This window comes from Stenella coeruleoalba (genome assembly GCF_951394435.1).
Source record: "Stenella coeruleoalba genome assembly, chromosome: 13".
In the NCBI taxonomy this organism is placed as follows: Eukaryota; Metazoa; Chordata; class Mammalia; order Artiodactyla; family Delphinidae; genus Stenella; species Stenella coeruleoalba.
The window spans coordinates 14,252,447-14,268,734 of NC_137159.1; the positions used below are offsets into that span (position 1 = coordinate 14,252,447).

Below are 16,288 nucleotides of genomic sequence, written 5' to 3' on the forward strand. Positions count from 1 at the left end.
GCCTACTGCACAGAATTGTTGCAAAGAGAAAAAAATTAATTGATATCTGTGCTTTGAAAACCAGTTGATCACATAAATATAAATCTGGTACTATGTCTGTCTTACATTTTTAAAGGTCGCCAGTGGAAACCAGGTAGCTGTGAAAACAGGGTAGTTCATCTGCAAGGCAGTTTTAATTCTGCAAACAGACCTTTGGTCTGTTGCTTTCCTTCTAGGAACCTGTGTCCTCATCTGCAAATGCGGGAGAAGGGATGCAGGTCAGAAGAGGGCGGGGCACATGGAGATGCACTGGGAGTTATGGATGCCCTTAATGCCACTGCAGCCCTTGCCTTTAAGATATAAACGGGTACATGGACTTCCCTGGCGGTCTGGGGGTTAAGACTCCGCGCTTCCACTGCAGGGGGCGCGGGTTTGATCCCTGGTTGGGGAAGGTCCCACATGCCGTGTGGTGCGGCCAAAAAAACAAAAACAAAAACAAAAAACCCCCCAAAGACTTGGAAACTCAAAATCTGAAACGTCACAATGAAACCCTCATTTTCTTTGCCTTTATAGTCCTATGTGTTTGATGCGAGGACTGTAAGGCATAGCAGCAGCAGGTGAAGAAGACGATAGAGGACTGAAAGAAAGAAGAGATGCAAAGGCAGGCTGAAAACCCACTCGTTAATCATTTCCTGAGCCAAGGCCAATGTCAACAGAACTGATATTAACCAGGTTAAGAGCTGACAAATAACAGAAAAGCAAAGTTATAAAATTTAAAAGCTGACTTGGTTCAGTGTCATAAAGAAGTATTTAGTATTTCTGGTGCTAGATTACAGTCACTTGTTGATTTTGATGTGAATTTTCATATGTTGTTAGAAGGCTTGGGGAAATACACAGGATTCCAAGGAGATGGGACCCGGGTTCTGTGACTTACTAGTTGTATTTTGGGTAACGTATTTAACCTTCTGTGAGCTTCAGTTTCTGCAAATCTAAACTAGGGACAGATAATATCTCCCTTGCAAGGTTGGTATGAGGGTTAGCCGTCTTGTGGATCCATGCTGGGATGTAGTAGGTGTTAAATAAATTCCACTTTTACATATACTTGAATGTCATTTAGATAGACCCTTTAATGTAATAAGATGTTCTGTTGTCAAACTATAAAATCACTGTAGATGATAAGCCCTGCTACCCATAAAACAAAAATTACATGTATGAAAATTCCCTTTCCCCTAAATCATGTGCCTGTCAGCTCTCCACTTCAGTCCATCTCTGGCTGCTGGGGCCTTAGCCAGCCCTTGTCTCTACCTCTCCTGCCCCTGGCCTAGAGGGGAAACCAAGGTGCTCTGAGGCCCACAGACCCTGTTGTCCGCGTTGCACTAAGAAGTCACGGAGGTGGTAGAAAAGGCTCCTCCTCAGCTTCTTCGGGCGCCAGACCCACCCCGCTTCCAAGGGTGAATGGAAGAGGTGAGGAGCCAGGCAGGTGAGAAATGATGTGGAGGCCTTGTGAGGGACTGGCTTCTGCTACCCCAGAAGCAGGAGGAAATGAAAACCCATCAAAACAGAAAGCCATTCCATGCGTCAGGTTCTTGAGATTCTCGTCTCGAATCAAATGTGTGTTCTTTATTAACTGGTCCCATAAACAGACACACACTTGGCCTTGGAGTTTTAGAACACTCTCTTGTCACCCTTTTTCCTTTTAGTGAACACACACTGGTTTCAAGGAGTTCCTCCAATAATCCTAGTCTGACATGCCACAGAATTCCAATTTGGTTATCTTTTTCTTAATCTGTTAATAGAGGAACTGCATCTTATCATCACCAACTATTATATTAAAGGATCTGAAGCAGTAATTGAGGCATAATTGTATTTAATAATGGTTTTTCAACCCATCAAAATGCTCTGCTCTTTGAAAATGCTTCCCAGAGATTCTGACGGGAGAGCGGAGAACCACTGCCCTAGACTGTAAGCATCCTGAAAAGCTGAATTTTCCTCAGCGCCGCTTACCTGACCCTCTTCATGTGAGCAATGCTTAACTTCTGCATCGTTTCTAAACATGACTGAGATTACTTTTCCCCTTTAGATTCTACAATGTGTCTTTGGAAAATTTTGGAAAAAGTTTACCCTCACAATTAAAAGTATGAAATCTCAAGTGGATAAATGAACTTTTATAAAATATAGTATCTTTTAATTCTTGGTTAAAAAGTTTTTGTCTCCACTTATACAGCCTCTTTAGCTTCACGAATGGGCACACTGAAAGGCTATTTCATTTACTCTTCTCTCAATGAAAATCCTGTTCCAATAAACTAAGTGAGAACTGCTATGAATGCAGTGAACCTAGTAGACCAGACGTGTTAGCACCCCAGGCCCACCTCTGAGACAAAACTGCTCACATAACTATTTTTTGCTCCACGTGGACCTGCTAGCCCAATCAAATGGGCCACGGTGGGCTCCTGACCTCAGAACAGCCAGTCCCCACACTGGTCGGTGACCCCTGATGAGACCTGGCGTAAAAGGACAAACTGACCCAGTTAGAGTCTCTTTGCAGTTTGTTAGAGACTGGAGATAGGAGCTGAGGGTCACGATGTAGAAAAGTACCTCAAAGGTGCATGCTAGCGTTACTATGGGAAGCAGACACTAAGAGTAAACAAAAGCTGTGAATCAGAGAAGGTGGTGAGGAAAGAGAATGGAGCCAGTGATGTAAAAAGAACTGAGCCCCGTGCATGGCAGACCCCAAGCCTAAAGATCCACCACTTCTGCTGCTGAGGCCCCTGGAGGTGCCTCAGATCCAGCATCGCCATGTAATTTCTGCTCTTCCTGAGGCCTGGGGGTTAGTTCTGGGTGGGAGATGGGGGTGTGAGGTGTTCCTGCGTTCCCAGGCACATATCCTTAATAATGTCACACTGCTTGAGCTAACTTGTTAGCTTTACAGTCTTCTTACGTTTGTCCTAACTGGAGATTCCTTGCAACTAAATAAGCCTAATTGGAACAACTGTTTAAGCCATTACCATTTGTTAAAAATAATCAGAATTTAAAATTTCTATTTCTCTGAACAAATCTGGGAATGTTTAATCCATTAAGTTTTAAAACATTGGTAAGTTTAATGTTGGTACTACATGTTTCCATATCAGTTGGTACAACTTACATCATGTCTTATACTATTTCATCTTTGCAAAGACATCATATACACAAAGATACACATTCAATAACTGGGAAATCATAAAACTTCTGATCTATACTTTCAAGTTTGTTCGGTCATGATACTTCTGATAAAGGTCATCAGCATACCAGTTTCGCCTCTTCCAGAAAGATGTTGTCATTTTATCTAAGAGCTTACTTTGGGTTTTATTGCAGAAGACAAATTCCCTCAAGCGTCTTTTTCTTGCAACCGTCTTCTTCCATAATTTTTTCTTATAACCAGCCTGTTAGATAATATTACAAAGACAATTTAAAACATTATATTATATAGGAAACAACAGCTATGTTAACCACTCATGGTTCATAGACTCGCTGGAAACAAAGACTAAACTTTCATAGGGGCTGGTATGTTTTTCGGAAAAATGTGATTCTCAGTGTGGGGGTAGACAGAGAAATCGTGTGTAGTTTGAAAAAGGAATGTTAATAATTTAAGAGTTTTAAAAAGATTATTTAAAGCCACAGCAAATAAAGCTAAATAAATCGTTGTGCTGGTGAAGTACAGGGTAATGATATATAATTGTAACAGCTAAATTTATATGCATTACCTCATTATCTCTTCAACAATAGCATACTATTATTCTCATTTTACAGATAAAAGAGAAACAATTAGAGCAGTTAAGCAGCACACTGAGGTCAGAGAATTAATAAGAGCTCTTAACCACTACACTGCTATCTTCCTAAAGTGGAGGATGATGAAGGGAGTACTGGCTAGTTGGTGACACTTATGTTCAGTTAAGGGGGCCTAAGTATGACAAAGGCTGAGAAGCAGAGTTCTCAAGTATACTGTGTCATTTATTCTTTTCACACACTGGGGGGACCAGTTTCTACAGTAAGTACTTTTTTAAGGAATAATGACCGCAGGAAAACTATTATTGGGAGTGGTGAAGGAATAATCCATGCATTATTAATTTTGAAGAATTAATTTCTGAAGAAATAGATAATTAGATCGAATATAAAACTATAATCATAGCCTGTTTCATTTTTTTTCTTTCGGCCGTTCTGCACAGCTTGTGGGATCTTAGTTCCCCAACGAGGGATTGAACCCAGGTCCTCAGCAGTGAAAGCGTGGAGTCCTAACCACTGGACCACCAGGGAATTCCCAATCATAGCCTGTTTAAACTAGAAGAGACCTTAGTTGCCACCCAGGTTAATGCTTGGCTACAGTAATTTATAGGAGAGGTGAGACTAGAAACGCAGCTATTGGTAAGAGCATTTGGGTCCTTTCAAACCAAGGGCTCTTTAGGGCAGCACACTAACTGAACAAAACCACAGCTCTTTGCTGAGAAGGTGCCTTGGGGTTTCTGACATGACTTAGTGTCATCACTGTGACCAGCAACTTCTATAGTACAGTGATGCTTAGAAATAAGGAAGGGTCATTTCAGAGTTCTGGCCAGTAAAATGCCAGAGATTAGATGGTTACTTCTCATTACTTACAATTCTAAGTTGAAAGAGTCAAAGAAAAATCCCCATATTTGTTTAACAATTTTCTAGTTTGCAAGCCAATCTGGGTCCCTGTGGATCTCTGACATACAAACAGCTAGTTTGCTGTCCTGCCCATCAACAGCAGAATATCTCCTTTGAAGATTATTCTGTGGAATGTAACCACTGTGAAAATGCTTGAGACTTTTTGGACAATCTACAAGTTCAGAAATGGAAGGAGGGAATAAGCAATAAAAATTAGGGACACCTGGATGAAACTGTGCTGCAGAAAATACTTTCTGTTTTTATACATTAGTGTAAATTAACCCACCCAGATTTTTGTTTTCTTCTTAAAATTAGATTTTGATACAGCAGGCCATTCTGCATATGGAGTACTTTTGGGGGCCTTGAGCAGGGACTAGGTATTATGACTGGAGACTTCGATCAGGTCATTTATAACAGTGTGAGGGTTTCAGGGCCCAGTAAAAGGGATGTGGAAAGGAAGGCAGGGAAAACCACCCATTTTATTTTATCTAGGGCCAGATGAGGACCTGGAAATAGTTAGCATAACAAAGGGGAGGAAATGTTTCCAATGGTCCAAAATTCATAACCATGTGCTGAATTACTTAGTTCAGCTACTTATGGATTACATGAGCTTCTACTGACTAGTGTAGGAAACTAACGACCACAGTATTGTTCCAATGGAGAAGTGAGCTCAGAGTTCCAATTAACTTATTTGTCTACAAATTTAGGACTGTTTATAACAGAGTACCTTTCAAATAGTGAGAAAATGCTACCAATTATCTTATTTTCACAGGGAAACAAATTTTAATCTTTAAAGAATTATTTGTTTGTTAACTCCCAAGTAGTAAAAGGGAATTAGGATTTGAAATTATCAAAACTCAAAGGTGTTTTGCAAAACTCTGGTCTTCAGCTGCTTTCTAATTATCACCTACTCTGTTTCCATGAATAATAAGGACATGAATGGGAAAGACCTGCTGCTGTGGGAGAAGACAGAGTAGGAATACTCTGTCAGAGTCCCCCTCTAGAGGCCATGGTCCCTGGCCAGAATAAATATTGGAGTTCTGTCTGATATGATCACCAATCATACACACCACCAGAGAAAAACTTACAAAGTCAAATTTAAAACAAGTATATGAGGGGTTAATGTTCCGCCATAAAGAGTAAGCCACCTGGAGAACCCAATCCAAGGTAGGCTGGAAGCTATTCGGTCCCAAATCTACACCACGGGACTAAGTCCTTGCTGAAGTCCGCTCCGCTGTTTTAACGCTCTGGGCTTAAACAGAGCCTCCCCACAGGTTATTTACATATCGGGGGCTTCAAAGGGATTCCCGTAATCATCAGACAAGACAGACATGTAAGAGACCTGGGATGAACCTGTCCTGCAGGGAAGACTTTCGCCATTGTGAATAGTATTTTGTTATATGAATAGTTAAAAATGTTTTCTTTACATGTATTCACTGACATGAGAGATACCTGCCAAGCCGGGACTTAAGCACAGCACTGTAAAAGCTGCTGGTAGGATGGGGGGAAGATGTGTCAAGGAATAGGCTGACTTCTGCTTCAGCTTAATCTAACCTCACGCTCCTTTTCTAAGCAAGTAACCGTGTGAAGACTCACCTTTCTCCTTAGCCACAGGCCAGAATGAAGTCGAAGAAACCTATAGATGGCAGCTTTCACAGTCTTTCTCTTGCCTTTTCTTGAACTGTAGTATGTTACAGTTCTGACTGGTGGCTTCAGGACGTTTGGGAGCAAGGGGACCACTCTAAAATATATTGAAAATTTTTTAACTCAGCAATAAGACATTAAAGGATAAAATCCACTTCTGTACTTAGAAATGAAAGCAGCAGCTCCACTGGAATAGAGCTCACTTTCAATAACCATTGTTACTCCAGATGATCCGTGACACTACACGTAAGAATGGCAACTCTCATCAATTTGCAAGTCCTCCATAATCTACCCCCTCAATCCCTAGGAGAGAATTTATTCTGCTGTATTTTAATCACCTGATTCCTTATCCATCTGCCACTAGATTATAAACTCCTTGAGGACTTTAACTTATCTTTAGCTTCGTATCGTTTTTGCCCAGTATGGTGCTGGGCACCCAGGAGCGCTTAACTAAGTATCTGCTGACTGAATAAGCGCCACACGCAGCCGAGCCTTGTAAGTTGAGCATCTTGTTCACCCTCCCACTTCGGCTGACAGCTTCCACCCAGGAAACCACATCTTAGAACATCAGAAGTGGGCCCTGTGTAGTCATCCCTGATGCTGGCATGTATATTCTCCCATCCTTCAGGCAAAGTCTATATAATAAACCGGCAAAGAATATCATCTACTTCTAAGATGTTGTAGGCATGAAGGTTTTAGAATTTTTGTCCAAGCATCATGTTTACTGAAATATACTCAACCTATTGAGGACTGTGGCAGTCTGCCCACATGTCAGGTTTCTGACAGATGTGATCAGTCTGGGAGCAGAGGACACAACCAGTGTCTGAATATGACTGAAATGTCGGGAAGACAGTGCAGAACTAAGACAGGCATTCTTGGAGCAGTTTCGATAGGCTGAAGATGCCAAAATACTCAGGGGCCGTAAGATTCCTGGGGAGAGAGAGAGAAGCATATATACTTAATATGACACTCCCAAATACACGTGCAGGGAATTCCCTGGCAGTCCAGTGGTTAGAACTTGGCGCTTTCACAGCCGGGGCCTGGGTTTGATCCCTGGTCGGGAAATTAAGATCCTGCAAGCTGCGGGCGTGGCCAAAACAAAAACAAAATCATGCATCCAGATATTTAAAACAAAGTAATGTACCTAAGTGACCAAGTATTATACGTAATTAATGGGTCCTGAGCATCAGACTCACATGTGGAGCTTTTTATTCTTATTGAGGTATAGCTTACACATCACAAAATTACCCATTTATGTACAATTCAATGCTTTTTAGTAAATTTAGAGAGTTGTGCAACCATCATCACAGTCCAGTCTGATGTGTCCTAGCTCTACATTCAACAGTAGGGGACAAAAGACATGCAATGTTAATTCCCACCACCAGACCTTACACTGTGAATACACAGAACTCCTGCGTGTAGGGAACGGCAAGGCAGAAACACAACAGCTCCTCGGCTCCACAGAGAGACTGCAAGTGGCAGGAGGAGGATTCATAAAGAAAACAGAAGAGGTACTTGAGCTTCCCTCTAGAAAATGAACAGGCCATGAGAGGACGCACAGAGTCCAGGTAGCATGAACAACGTACGCAAAGGCAAGGAAGCCGAAACAAATCCATGTCGGGAGCAGGGACTGGACCTGCCACAGAGGCTGAGCACTGTTTGCCTGACTATCGGAGATGCCTGGGGAGTAGTGGGTAACAAGGTGGGCAGCTCAGAAGGCAGATCCTGGAAGGCCTAGATGTGTGGACTGAACGCAGTCCTCTTTATCAATCCTTCACACTATCACCAGATTCAGAGTCCACGGCTGCAAAGCAGAATCACTCACAGAGCTCTGACTGCACTTGTAAATTCTGAGTGAGGCTAGTGTGGGACTCAAGAATGTGCATGTTGGGCTTCCCTGGTGGCACAGTGGTTGAGAGTCCGCCTGCCGATGCAGGGGAAAACGGGTTCGTGCCCCGGTCCGGGAAGATCCCATATGCCGCGGAGCGGCTGGGCCTGTGAGCCATGGCCGCTGAGCCTGTGCTCCACAACGGGAGAGGCCACAACAGTGAGAGGCCCGCGTATAGCAAAAAAAAAAAAAAAAAAAAAAAAGAATGTGCATGTTAACAGAAACAGAGTCACAGATATAGAAAACAATCTATGGTTATCGGGGGGAAGGGGGGGAGGGATAAACTGGGAGATTGGGATTGACATATACACACTACTATATATAAATAATCAACAAGAGCCTACTGCATAGCACAGGGAGCTCTACTCAATATTCTGTAAAAACCTATATGGGAAAAGAATCTAAAACAGCGTGTATATATGTATATGTATAACTGATTCACTTTGCTGTACAGCAGAAAATAACACAACATTGTAAATCAACTATACTCCAATAAAAATTTTAAAAGTAATAATAAAAAAAGAATGTGCACGTTGATAAAACTCCACAGGATGATGGAAATGTCTGAAAAGAGGATTGTGGTAATAGTTGCACAACTCACTACATCAAACTGTACACACAGAGCCTCCCTGGTGGCGCAGTACTTGGGAATCCGCCTGCCAGTGCAGGGGACACGGGTTCGAACCCTGGTCTGGGAAGATCCCACATGCCACGGAGCAACTAAGCCTGTGCGCCACAACTACTGAGCCCACATGCCTAGAGCCCGTGCTCCGCAACAAGAGAAGCCACTGCAATGAGAAGCCCGGGCACTGCAAAGAAGAGTAGCCCCTGCTCCCTGCAACTAAGAAAGCCCGCGCACAGCAACGAAGACCCAACGCAGCCAAAAACAAAATAAATTAAAAAAAAACCTGTATGTACAAAACAGGTAATTTCATGGTATGTAAATTATACCTCAATAGTTGGTTAAAAAAAAGCTCCACAGGACTTCCCTGGTGGCGCAGCGGTTGAGAATTCGCCTGCCAATGCAGGGGACACCGGTTCAAGCCCTGGTCCGGGAAGATCCCACATGTTGTGGAGCAGCTAAGCCTGCGAGCCACAACTACTGAAGCCTGCGCACCTAGAGCCTGTGCTCCGCAACAAGAGAAACCACCACAATCAGAAGCCCGCGCACAGCAACGAAGAGTAGCCCCCACTCACCGCAACTAGAGAAAACCCACACGCATCAACGCAGCCATAGATAAATAAATAAATACTAAATTTATTTATTTAAAAAAAAGCTCCACAGGTGAGTCTGATACTAAGTGAGGGCTTGGAACCACTTTCTTATTGTCCACTGCACTGATTTCACATGACAAATGAGGGGCAGTGTAGAGAAGTGAAATGCCAGTGTTTGAGGCAGACTGGGTTCATATTCTTGCTCTACTACTTACTAGCTGTGTGCCAATGGGCCAGTTAGTTAACCTTTCTGTGCTTCAGTTTCCTCAAATTTAAATGAGGTTAATTATGGGCTTTCCTGGTGGCACAGTGGTTAAGAATCCACCTGCCAAGGCAGGGAACATAAGTTCGAGCTCTTGTCCAGGAAGATCCCACATGCCGCGGAGCAACTAAGCCTGTGCACCACAACTACTGAGCCTGTGCTCTAGAGCCCGCAAGCCACAACTACTAAGCCCATGCACCACAACTACTGAAGCCTGCACGCCTAGAGCCCACGCACCACAACAAAGAGTAGCTTCCGCTTGCCGCAACTAAAGAAAGCCTGCATGCAGCAATGAAGACCCAACGCAGCCAAAAATAACTAAATAAATAAATTTATTGAAAAAAATAAATGAGGTCAACCATGGGCAGGTAATGAGAATTAAATAAGATAAAATATGTAAAGTACTGGGAAGAATGCCTGGCATAGAGAAAACATTTAATAAATGCTAAAAGCAGACAACAGAAAAGAGCTGAGGAATGCTTAACAAAGATGGTATAATGTTAATAGGTGGCAGAAGGAAGATGGAATACTTAAACCCTTATTTTGCCTTTCTCTTCTCCATCAGAGATAACAATTTCCAGTCACCTGGTGACCTAGTGGGTAGGATTCTGGGCTTCCACTGATGTGGCCCAGGTTCAATCCCTTCAAATCTCCAAGTATAAATAATTTATATCTCAAAGAACTGAAACTATTTGCAGACATGATTACAAGCCAGGAGGTAAACTTTGAAAGATTAAGTGAATAGGAGGATTGTAGACAACAAAATGTCCCAATTTTCACAGACCACCGGAGCTTGATATATCTCAATTAAAAAACACAACAAAACTCTCAGAAGTTCTTGGAAACTGCCCCTGAAGGAGGTGAGCAGATGGGAGTCCAGAAATAACTGGGCAAACTACAGGCTTATCTGTAGGAAAAAAAAATGTTAGAATGGATAAATAGAAATGCACAGAAAAAAATTTTTTTTTCTCGTCAACCGGGAGTGAACTGTTACTTGAAAAGAACTTCATTTCACTTTTTGATGTAGTCACCAGCCTGAGAAATCATGAGAATATCTAGACAGTGTATCCTGACTTTAGGAAGGCATGTGAAAAGGTTTCTTATATTCTAAATAAATATAGAAATGTGGGCAGGACAATAAATTAGGTAAATTCCAAGCTGATTGGAAACTGTACTCAAACTAGTTGATTGCTGTTCTCCTGGTGGAAGTGTCTTCCTGGCTCCCTAATTGACTCTTATTTTTCCCCAATTTATATGAAGGTCCTGAAGCTGTACAAGGCATGTTTAGCAAATCTGCATAAAAAACAAGCTGGGAACCATGGCTTATCAACATATTTGTGAAAAGATAGACTGTCTAGACTCAAAGTGATCTCAGTAAAAGGAAAAACAGACCAAAATTAACAAAATGAAACCAGGGATAAACCAACTGAGGTTAGAAAAAAATGGTTCCTGGAACAACAGGAAGGGTGATTGTGGCTTGAGAGCAGTTTCTGGGAAAATGACTTGGGGGGCTTTAGCCACCATACCGTCTCCTGGACCAACACTGTGATTTAGCTTGTAAAAACCAAAGTCCAGCTTAGACTGTGTTAACCAAGGGCAGCTCACAAATCAAGGGCAGTGTTTAACTGCTCCTTCAGTCTTCTGCCCTCTTTGGGAATTTTAGTACAGACAGGCTTTCTCTTAAACACCCTCTTGTATGGAGAACACTGATGTTTTCATGAAGGAGGTGACACAAAACCAGTTTCGAAGGAGTAAGAGAGGAGGTAGTGGAAACAGGAGGCCAAAAATGGAATACGTGGTACGTAGTACGTTTGGGGAGCTCTGTTTGGGGAATTACAAATATACCCCTGTGGCAGGAATCAAAGGAACGTAGGGGTAGGGGGAGGTGAGTGTGACAGTGTCTAAACTAGTGGTCTTCAAGGTTTTTTTTTGATCCCATATTCTCTAAATGAATTTTGAAAAATTATGTACCCTTTCACAAAATTTCAGTATCTAAAATTTTAAATAGTTTAAAAAGGATATAATTTCCAGTATATTTCTAAAACTGACATTTAAAAATAAGCTGTCGCACCACTCTTTTAAATGTTTTCAATGGAATCTAAATACCATAGTGAGTTAATACCCGCCTACATCATCAATTGTTAAAAAACAAGGACAATAAATCCAAATTGATGAAAATAAGAACTTTTCATCAAAAGATACGTTAAACAAACTAAAAAGGCAAGCCAGAGTGGGAGAATATATTGGAAACACATTTAAATGAGAAAAGACACACATCCAACACACATAAAGAACTACTATAAATCAGTAAGACAATTCAATAGAAAAATGGGCAAAATATTTGAGTATTTCACAAAAGAAATTCAAATGGTTAACACACATGTAGAAAGGTATTCAGGCTCATTACTTATCAGGGAAATGCTACTCAAACCACAACGAGACACCACTAAATACTCACCAGATAGAAAAAATGTACAGGTCTAACAATACCAACTGTTGATGAGGATATGGCGCATACAGTGATGGGTGACTTTTTTTTTTTTTTTTTTTTTTTGCGGTACGCGGGCCTCTCACTGCCGTGGCCTCTCCCGTTGCGGAGCACAGGCTCCGGACGCGCAGGCTCAGCGGCCATGGCTCACGGGCCCAGCCGCTCCGCAGCATGTGGGATCTTCGCAGACCAGGGCACGAACCCGTGTCCCCTGCATCGGCAGGCGGACTCTCAACCACTGCGCCACCAGGGAAGCCCGTGCTGGGTGACTTTAAATAAGCACATCACTTTGGCAGCATCAGGCAATACAGAATATATACATATTCTCTGATTCAGCAATTCCATAGCTAGTTTTATATGTATAAACACACACACACCCCCCATAGAGAAACTCTGGCACTCATGCACCATGACACAAGGCCAATCAGCTTTGTACCTAACCGCCCCAAAGTGGGAACACCCAAATGCCCATCAATAGTAAAATGCAGAATTGTAGGGTAGTCCCATAAGAGACCATTCTATAGCAATGAGAAAGCATGACAGCTACTTGTAAAATGAATGAATTTCACAAAGAAAAAGAAGACACAAGAGTACATACTATGTGATTCCGTTCATGGAATGTAAAAAAACAGGCAAAACTAAACAATATATTGCTTAGAGATGCACATATAGCTCTTAAAACTATTACAGAAAAAAAGACAAGGTAATAATAAAAGTGAGGGCAGTGTTTATGTTTGGTGGAAACGGGCAATTTTGGTTGAAGAGGCACACAGAGGTGAAGGCTCCTGGTACTGTTCTGTCCTGGCCTGGGTGTTAGTTATACCCCATGTTTGCCAGAGTTATTTGTTAAGGTAGTCATGTATGCTATATACATTTTTCTTTATATATTTCACAATTGAAAAATACCCCACATAAACCAGCTCTTCTGTAACAGTTGGAAACTTTACACTTTTCCCTTTCTAGTCTTGTTCCACAGAATTTTATCCTATTTTGTGTGAACGTAATTTACCGATCACCGTATCTTATTTGAACGATCTTTAACTTTTGCAAGAGTCCCTACAGTGAAGGCAACCCTTCACTTCCGTCCTCTCTCTCTGTCAAGAAGTCCTTAAGGCTGCCCTAGGGCCGCCACTGAGTGAAGCAAGCAGCCGCACTCCCTGCACGTTGTGTGCATTTCACCCAGCCACGCTTACCATACGCCGGGTACTACACGCGGCGCTTTACGTGCTCGAGCTCATTTAGTCCTCAGGTGGATAGTGTTAACCCTATTTTAGAGCCGTAGAATCTGAAGTTCAGAGATATTAAATAACTTTTCAAGGTCAAAGCTCGTGAGTGGCGGATCCTCGCCTCGGTGGGACTTTTCTGTCTTTCTCGCCCCCCACCCGCGCCCTTCTGGTTTGTTTTCTAGGGAAGGCGGAATGGCTAGGAACCGGTAAGGAAGCCAAAACTGCGGGACACTCCGGTTCGCGAGGGTCCAAGAATCTCGGAGATCTCCGGTGCTGGCGGCCGAACACAGGCCGCCCCGGAGAAAATTCGGAACAAACCTCTGGCCTCATATAACGATCCCCCTCCTTTCTTTCTTTTTTTTTTTCCTGTTAACCTCCACGCTAAACGCCCACTCCATCCCGCGCCAGTCCCCCCACAGAAGGCGTGAATCGAGCTCCTCGCCGCCCACTGACCTGAGGCTGCTCTCACAGTACACGCAAAAGCGGAGGCCGCCATCTTGCCGCCTTGCCTTACGGCAGCCGAATTGGATCTAAAAACTTCAGAGCAAGAGGGCACTAAGGAAAAGTAACCTGGGCGGAGTCGGGGGAAGGGAGTTAAAAACATGAATAAAGGAACGTTGAAGTCTACCTTTATTGAATATCTTCTTTATGCCAGGCTGTCCTTCACCGCTGTAAAACAAGTGCCTATAGAATGGTGCCTGGCTATAGTAGGCTCTCAATAAATTCTTACTGAGCATTTGATTGAAAGATATATTTAAGTACCAGCATATTTGAAACAATTTCTTTTTGCTCATTTCATTAAATTAGTTTGAAAGAATAAAATGTATCCTTCCAAAGCTGGGATATGTTGGGCTAAATTGACAGGAAATAGCAACATTATTAGAATTTTTTTAAAAAATTGAATGCCAACTCTAATCAAATAAATGTAAGTATCCCGAGGACATCAGATACACACACACACTTTTTTTTTTTCTCTCTCTAATCAATAAGACTGCTATTTGGTAGAACAGCACCTCAACTCTTCCTGAACAATCTACATACCTTATCTTATTCCTGAAAATTAGTGATCATACATTTTTAAACAATGTTCATTTAAACAGAAAATAAACAGCAAACCTCTCTCCCATCCTTGTAGTCTAAGATACTTGACGCATATACAGTATATGGCACTATTTACTGGTTGAAATGGGTAAGGGTCAAACACTGAGTCTCAAGGAGTTCACATTTAATAAGGAGACAACTACAGACCATAACAGGCAGATAAATGACTGATGGGGCAGTTCAAAGATAAGGAGGGAAGGCTTCTGGTTGGGGTGATCAGGGACAAGGAGATAGAGTATAACACGGATCTTAAAGAATGGGGAGGATTTTTTAACGAGGGCAAGGTCACTGTTGGCAGTAAGAGCATCAAGAGCTAAGGTGAGAAGAGAGGAAGCCAAGACAGAGAGACACAGGATTTATTTAGAGCAGTGGTTTTCAAACTTTTTGGTCTTGGGACCTCTTTACATGCTTAAAAATTGTGGATCCCAAAGAGCTTGTAATTACATGGATTATATCTGTAAGAATGTATTATATTGGAAAGTAAAATTGAGAAAAAATTTAAATACGTATTGTACTAGTTTCCTATTGCTGCTATAACAAATTAACTCAAATTAGGTGGCTTAAAACAACACAAGTTCATTATCGTACAGTTCTGTAGGTCAGAAGTCCAAAATGGGTTTCACAAGGCTAAAATCAAGGTATCCAGGGCTGTGTTCCTTCTGGAGGCTCTAGAGGAGAGTTTGTTTCATTGTGTTTTCCAGCTTTTAGAGGCTTCTTGCCTCCTTCCATCTTCAAAGCCAAGAATCACATCACTCTGACTTCTGCTTCCATTGTCACACCTCCTTTTCTGATTCTGACCCTCCTGCTTCCCCCGTCACTTGTGATTACGTTGGGTCCACACAGATAATTCAGAATAGTCTCCCCATCTCAAGATTCTTAATCACACCTGCAAAGTTCTTTTTTGTCATGTAAGGTAACAGTCACAGGTTCCAGGGATTAGGAGAATGTGGACCTACTGGGCAATAAGTATTCTGCCATTGCACTTATTAATTCATTTTAAAACAACAATTATAAGGACTTCTCTGGCAGTCCAGTGGTTAAGAATCTGTGCTTCCACTGCAGGGGCACAGGTTTGATCCCTGATAGGGGAACTAAGATCCCGCATGCTGGCGTGGTGCAGCAAAAAAACCCCAAAAGACCTATTACATATTGACACAGATATTTTTATGAAAAATAACTATTTCAAAATTTTTTAAAAAATTAGCAAGAAGAGTGGCATTGTTTAACCTTTTTGCAAATCTCTGTAAGGTCTGGCTTAATAGAAAGCTGGATTCTGAAATTTGCTTATGCATTCAATTTGTTGTGGTATCACTTGTCATGTAGTCTCTGGGAAAACGCTACAATTATGTATAATGAGTAAAACCAGCAAATAATATCTTAATATTACAAAGGTTGTTTTGATTTTTTTTTTATGGTACGCGGGCCTCTCACTGTTGTGGCCTCTCCCGTTGCAGAGCACAGGCTCCGGACGCGCAGGCTCCGCGGCATGTGGGATCTTCCCGGGTCGGGGCACGAACCCATGTCCCCTGCATCGGCAGGCGGACTCTCAACCACTGCGCCACCACGGAAGCCCTGTTTTGATTTTTTAAAAATATATTTATTTATTTATTTGGCTGTGTCGGGTCTTAGTTGCAGCACGCTGTATGTTCTTTGTGGCAAGCAGGATCTTTTAGCTGCGGCCCGTGGGCTCTCTAGTTGTGGCGTGCGGGCTCTAGAGTGCACATGGGTTCAGTTGCCCCGTGTCATGTGGGATCTTAGTGCCCCAACCAGGGATCAAATTCACGTCCCTTGCATTGGAAGGAGGATTCTTAACCACTGGACCACCA

At 42.3% G+C, this 16,288-nt stretch overlaps 1 protein-coding gene across 1 annotated transcript; it reads right to left on the reverse strand.

The window, feature by feature from the left end:
* Positions 1 to 3,013: 3,013 nt before the first annotated feature.
* Positions 3,014 to 13,890, reverse strand: MRPL35 (mitochondrial ribosomal protein L35). The gene is made up of 4 exons (XM_079941434.1): positions 13,815 to 13,890; positions 7,023 to 7,212; positions 6,235 to 6,379; positions 3,014 to 3,398 (listed from the first exon to the last, which is right to left on the reverse strand). The coding sequence occupies exons 1-4, from the start codon at positions 13,855 to 13,857 to the stop codon at positions 3,210 to 3,212; spliced, it is 567 nt and encodes a 188-aa protein (XP_079797560.1). The 5' UTR covers positions 13,858 to 13,890; the 3' UTR covers positions 3,014 to 3,209.
* Between the last annotated feature and the right edge of the window lie 2,398 nt (positions 13,891 to 16,288).

Excerpts from the sequence above, each read along its gene's own strand:
- MRPL35 (XM_079941434.1), bottom strand. The coding sequence starts at position 13,857 with ATGGCGGCCTCCGCTTTTGCGTGTACTGTGAGAGCAGCCTCAG. Across the intron at positions 6,380-7,022 it reads ACTGCCACAGTCCTCAATAG|AGTGGTCCCCTTGCTCCCAA; the intron begins GTTGAGTATATT and ends AATATATTTTAG. Across the intron at positions 3,399-6,234 it reads GCCTGTGGCTAAGGAGAAAG|GCTGGTTATAAGAAAAAATT; the intron begins GTGAGTCTTCAC and ends ATTATCTAACAG.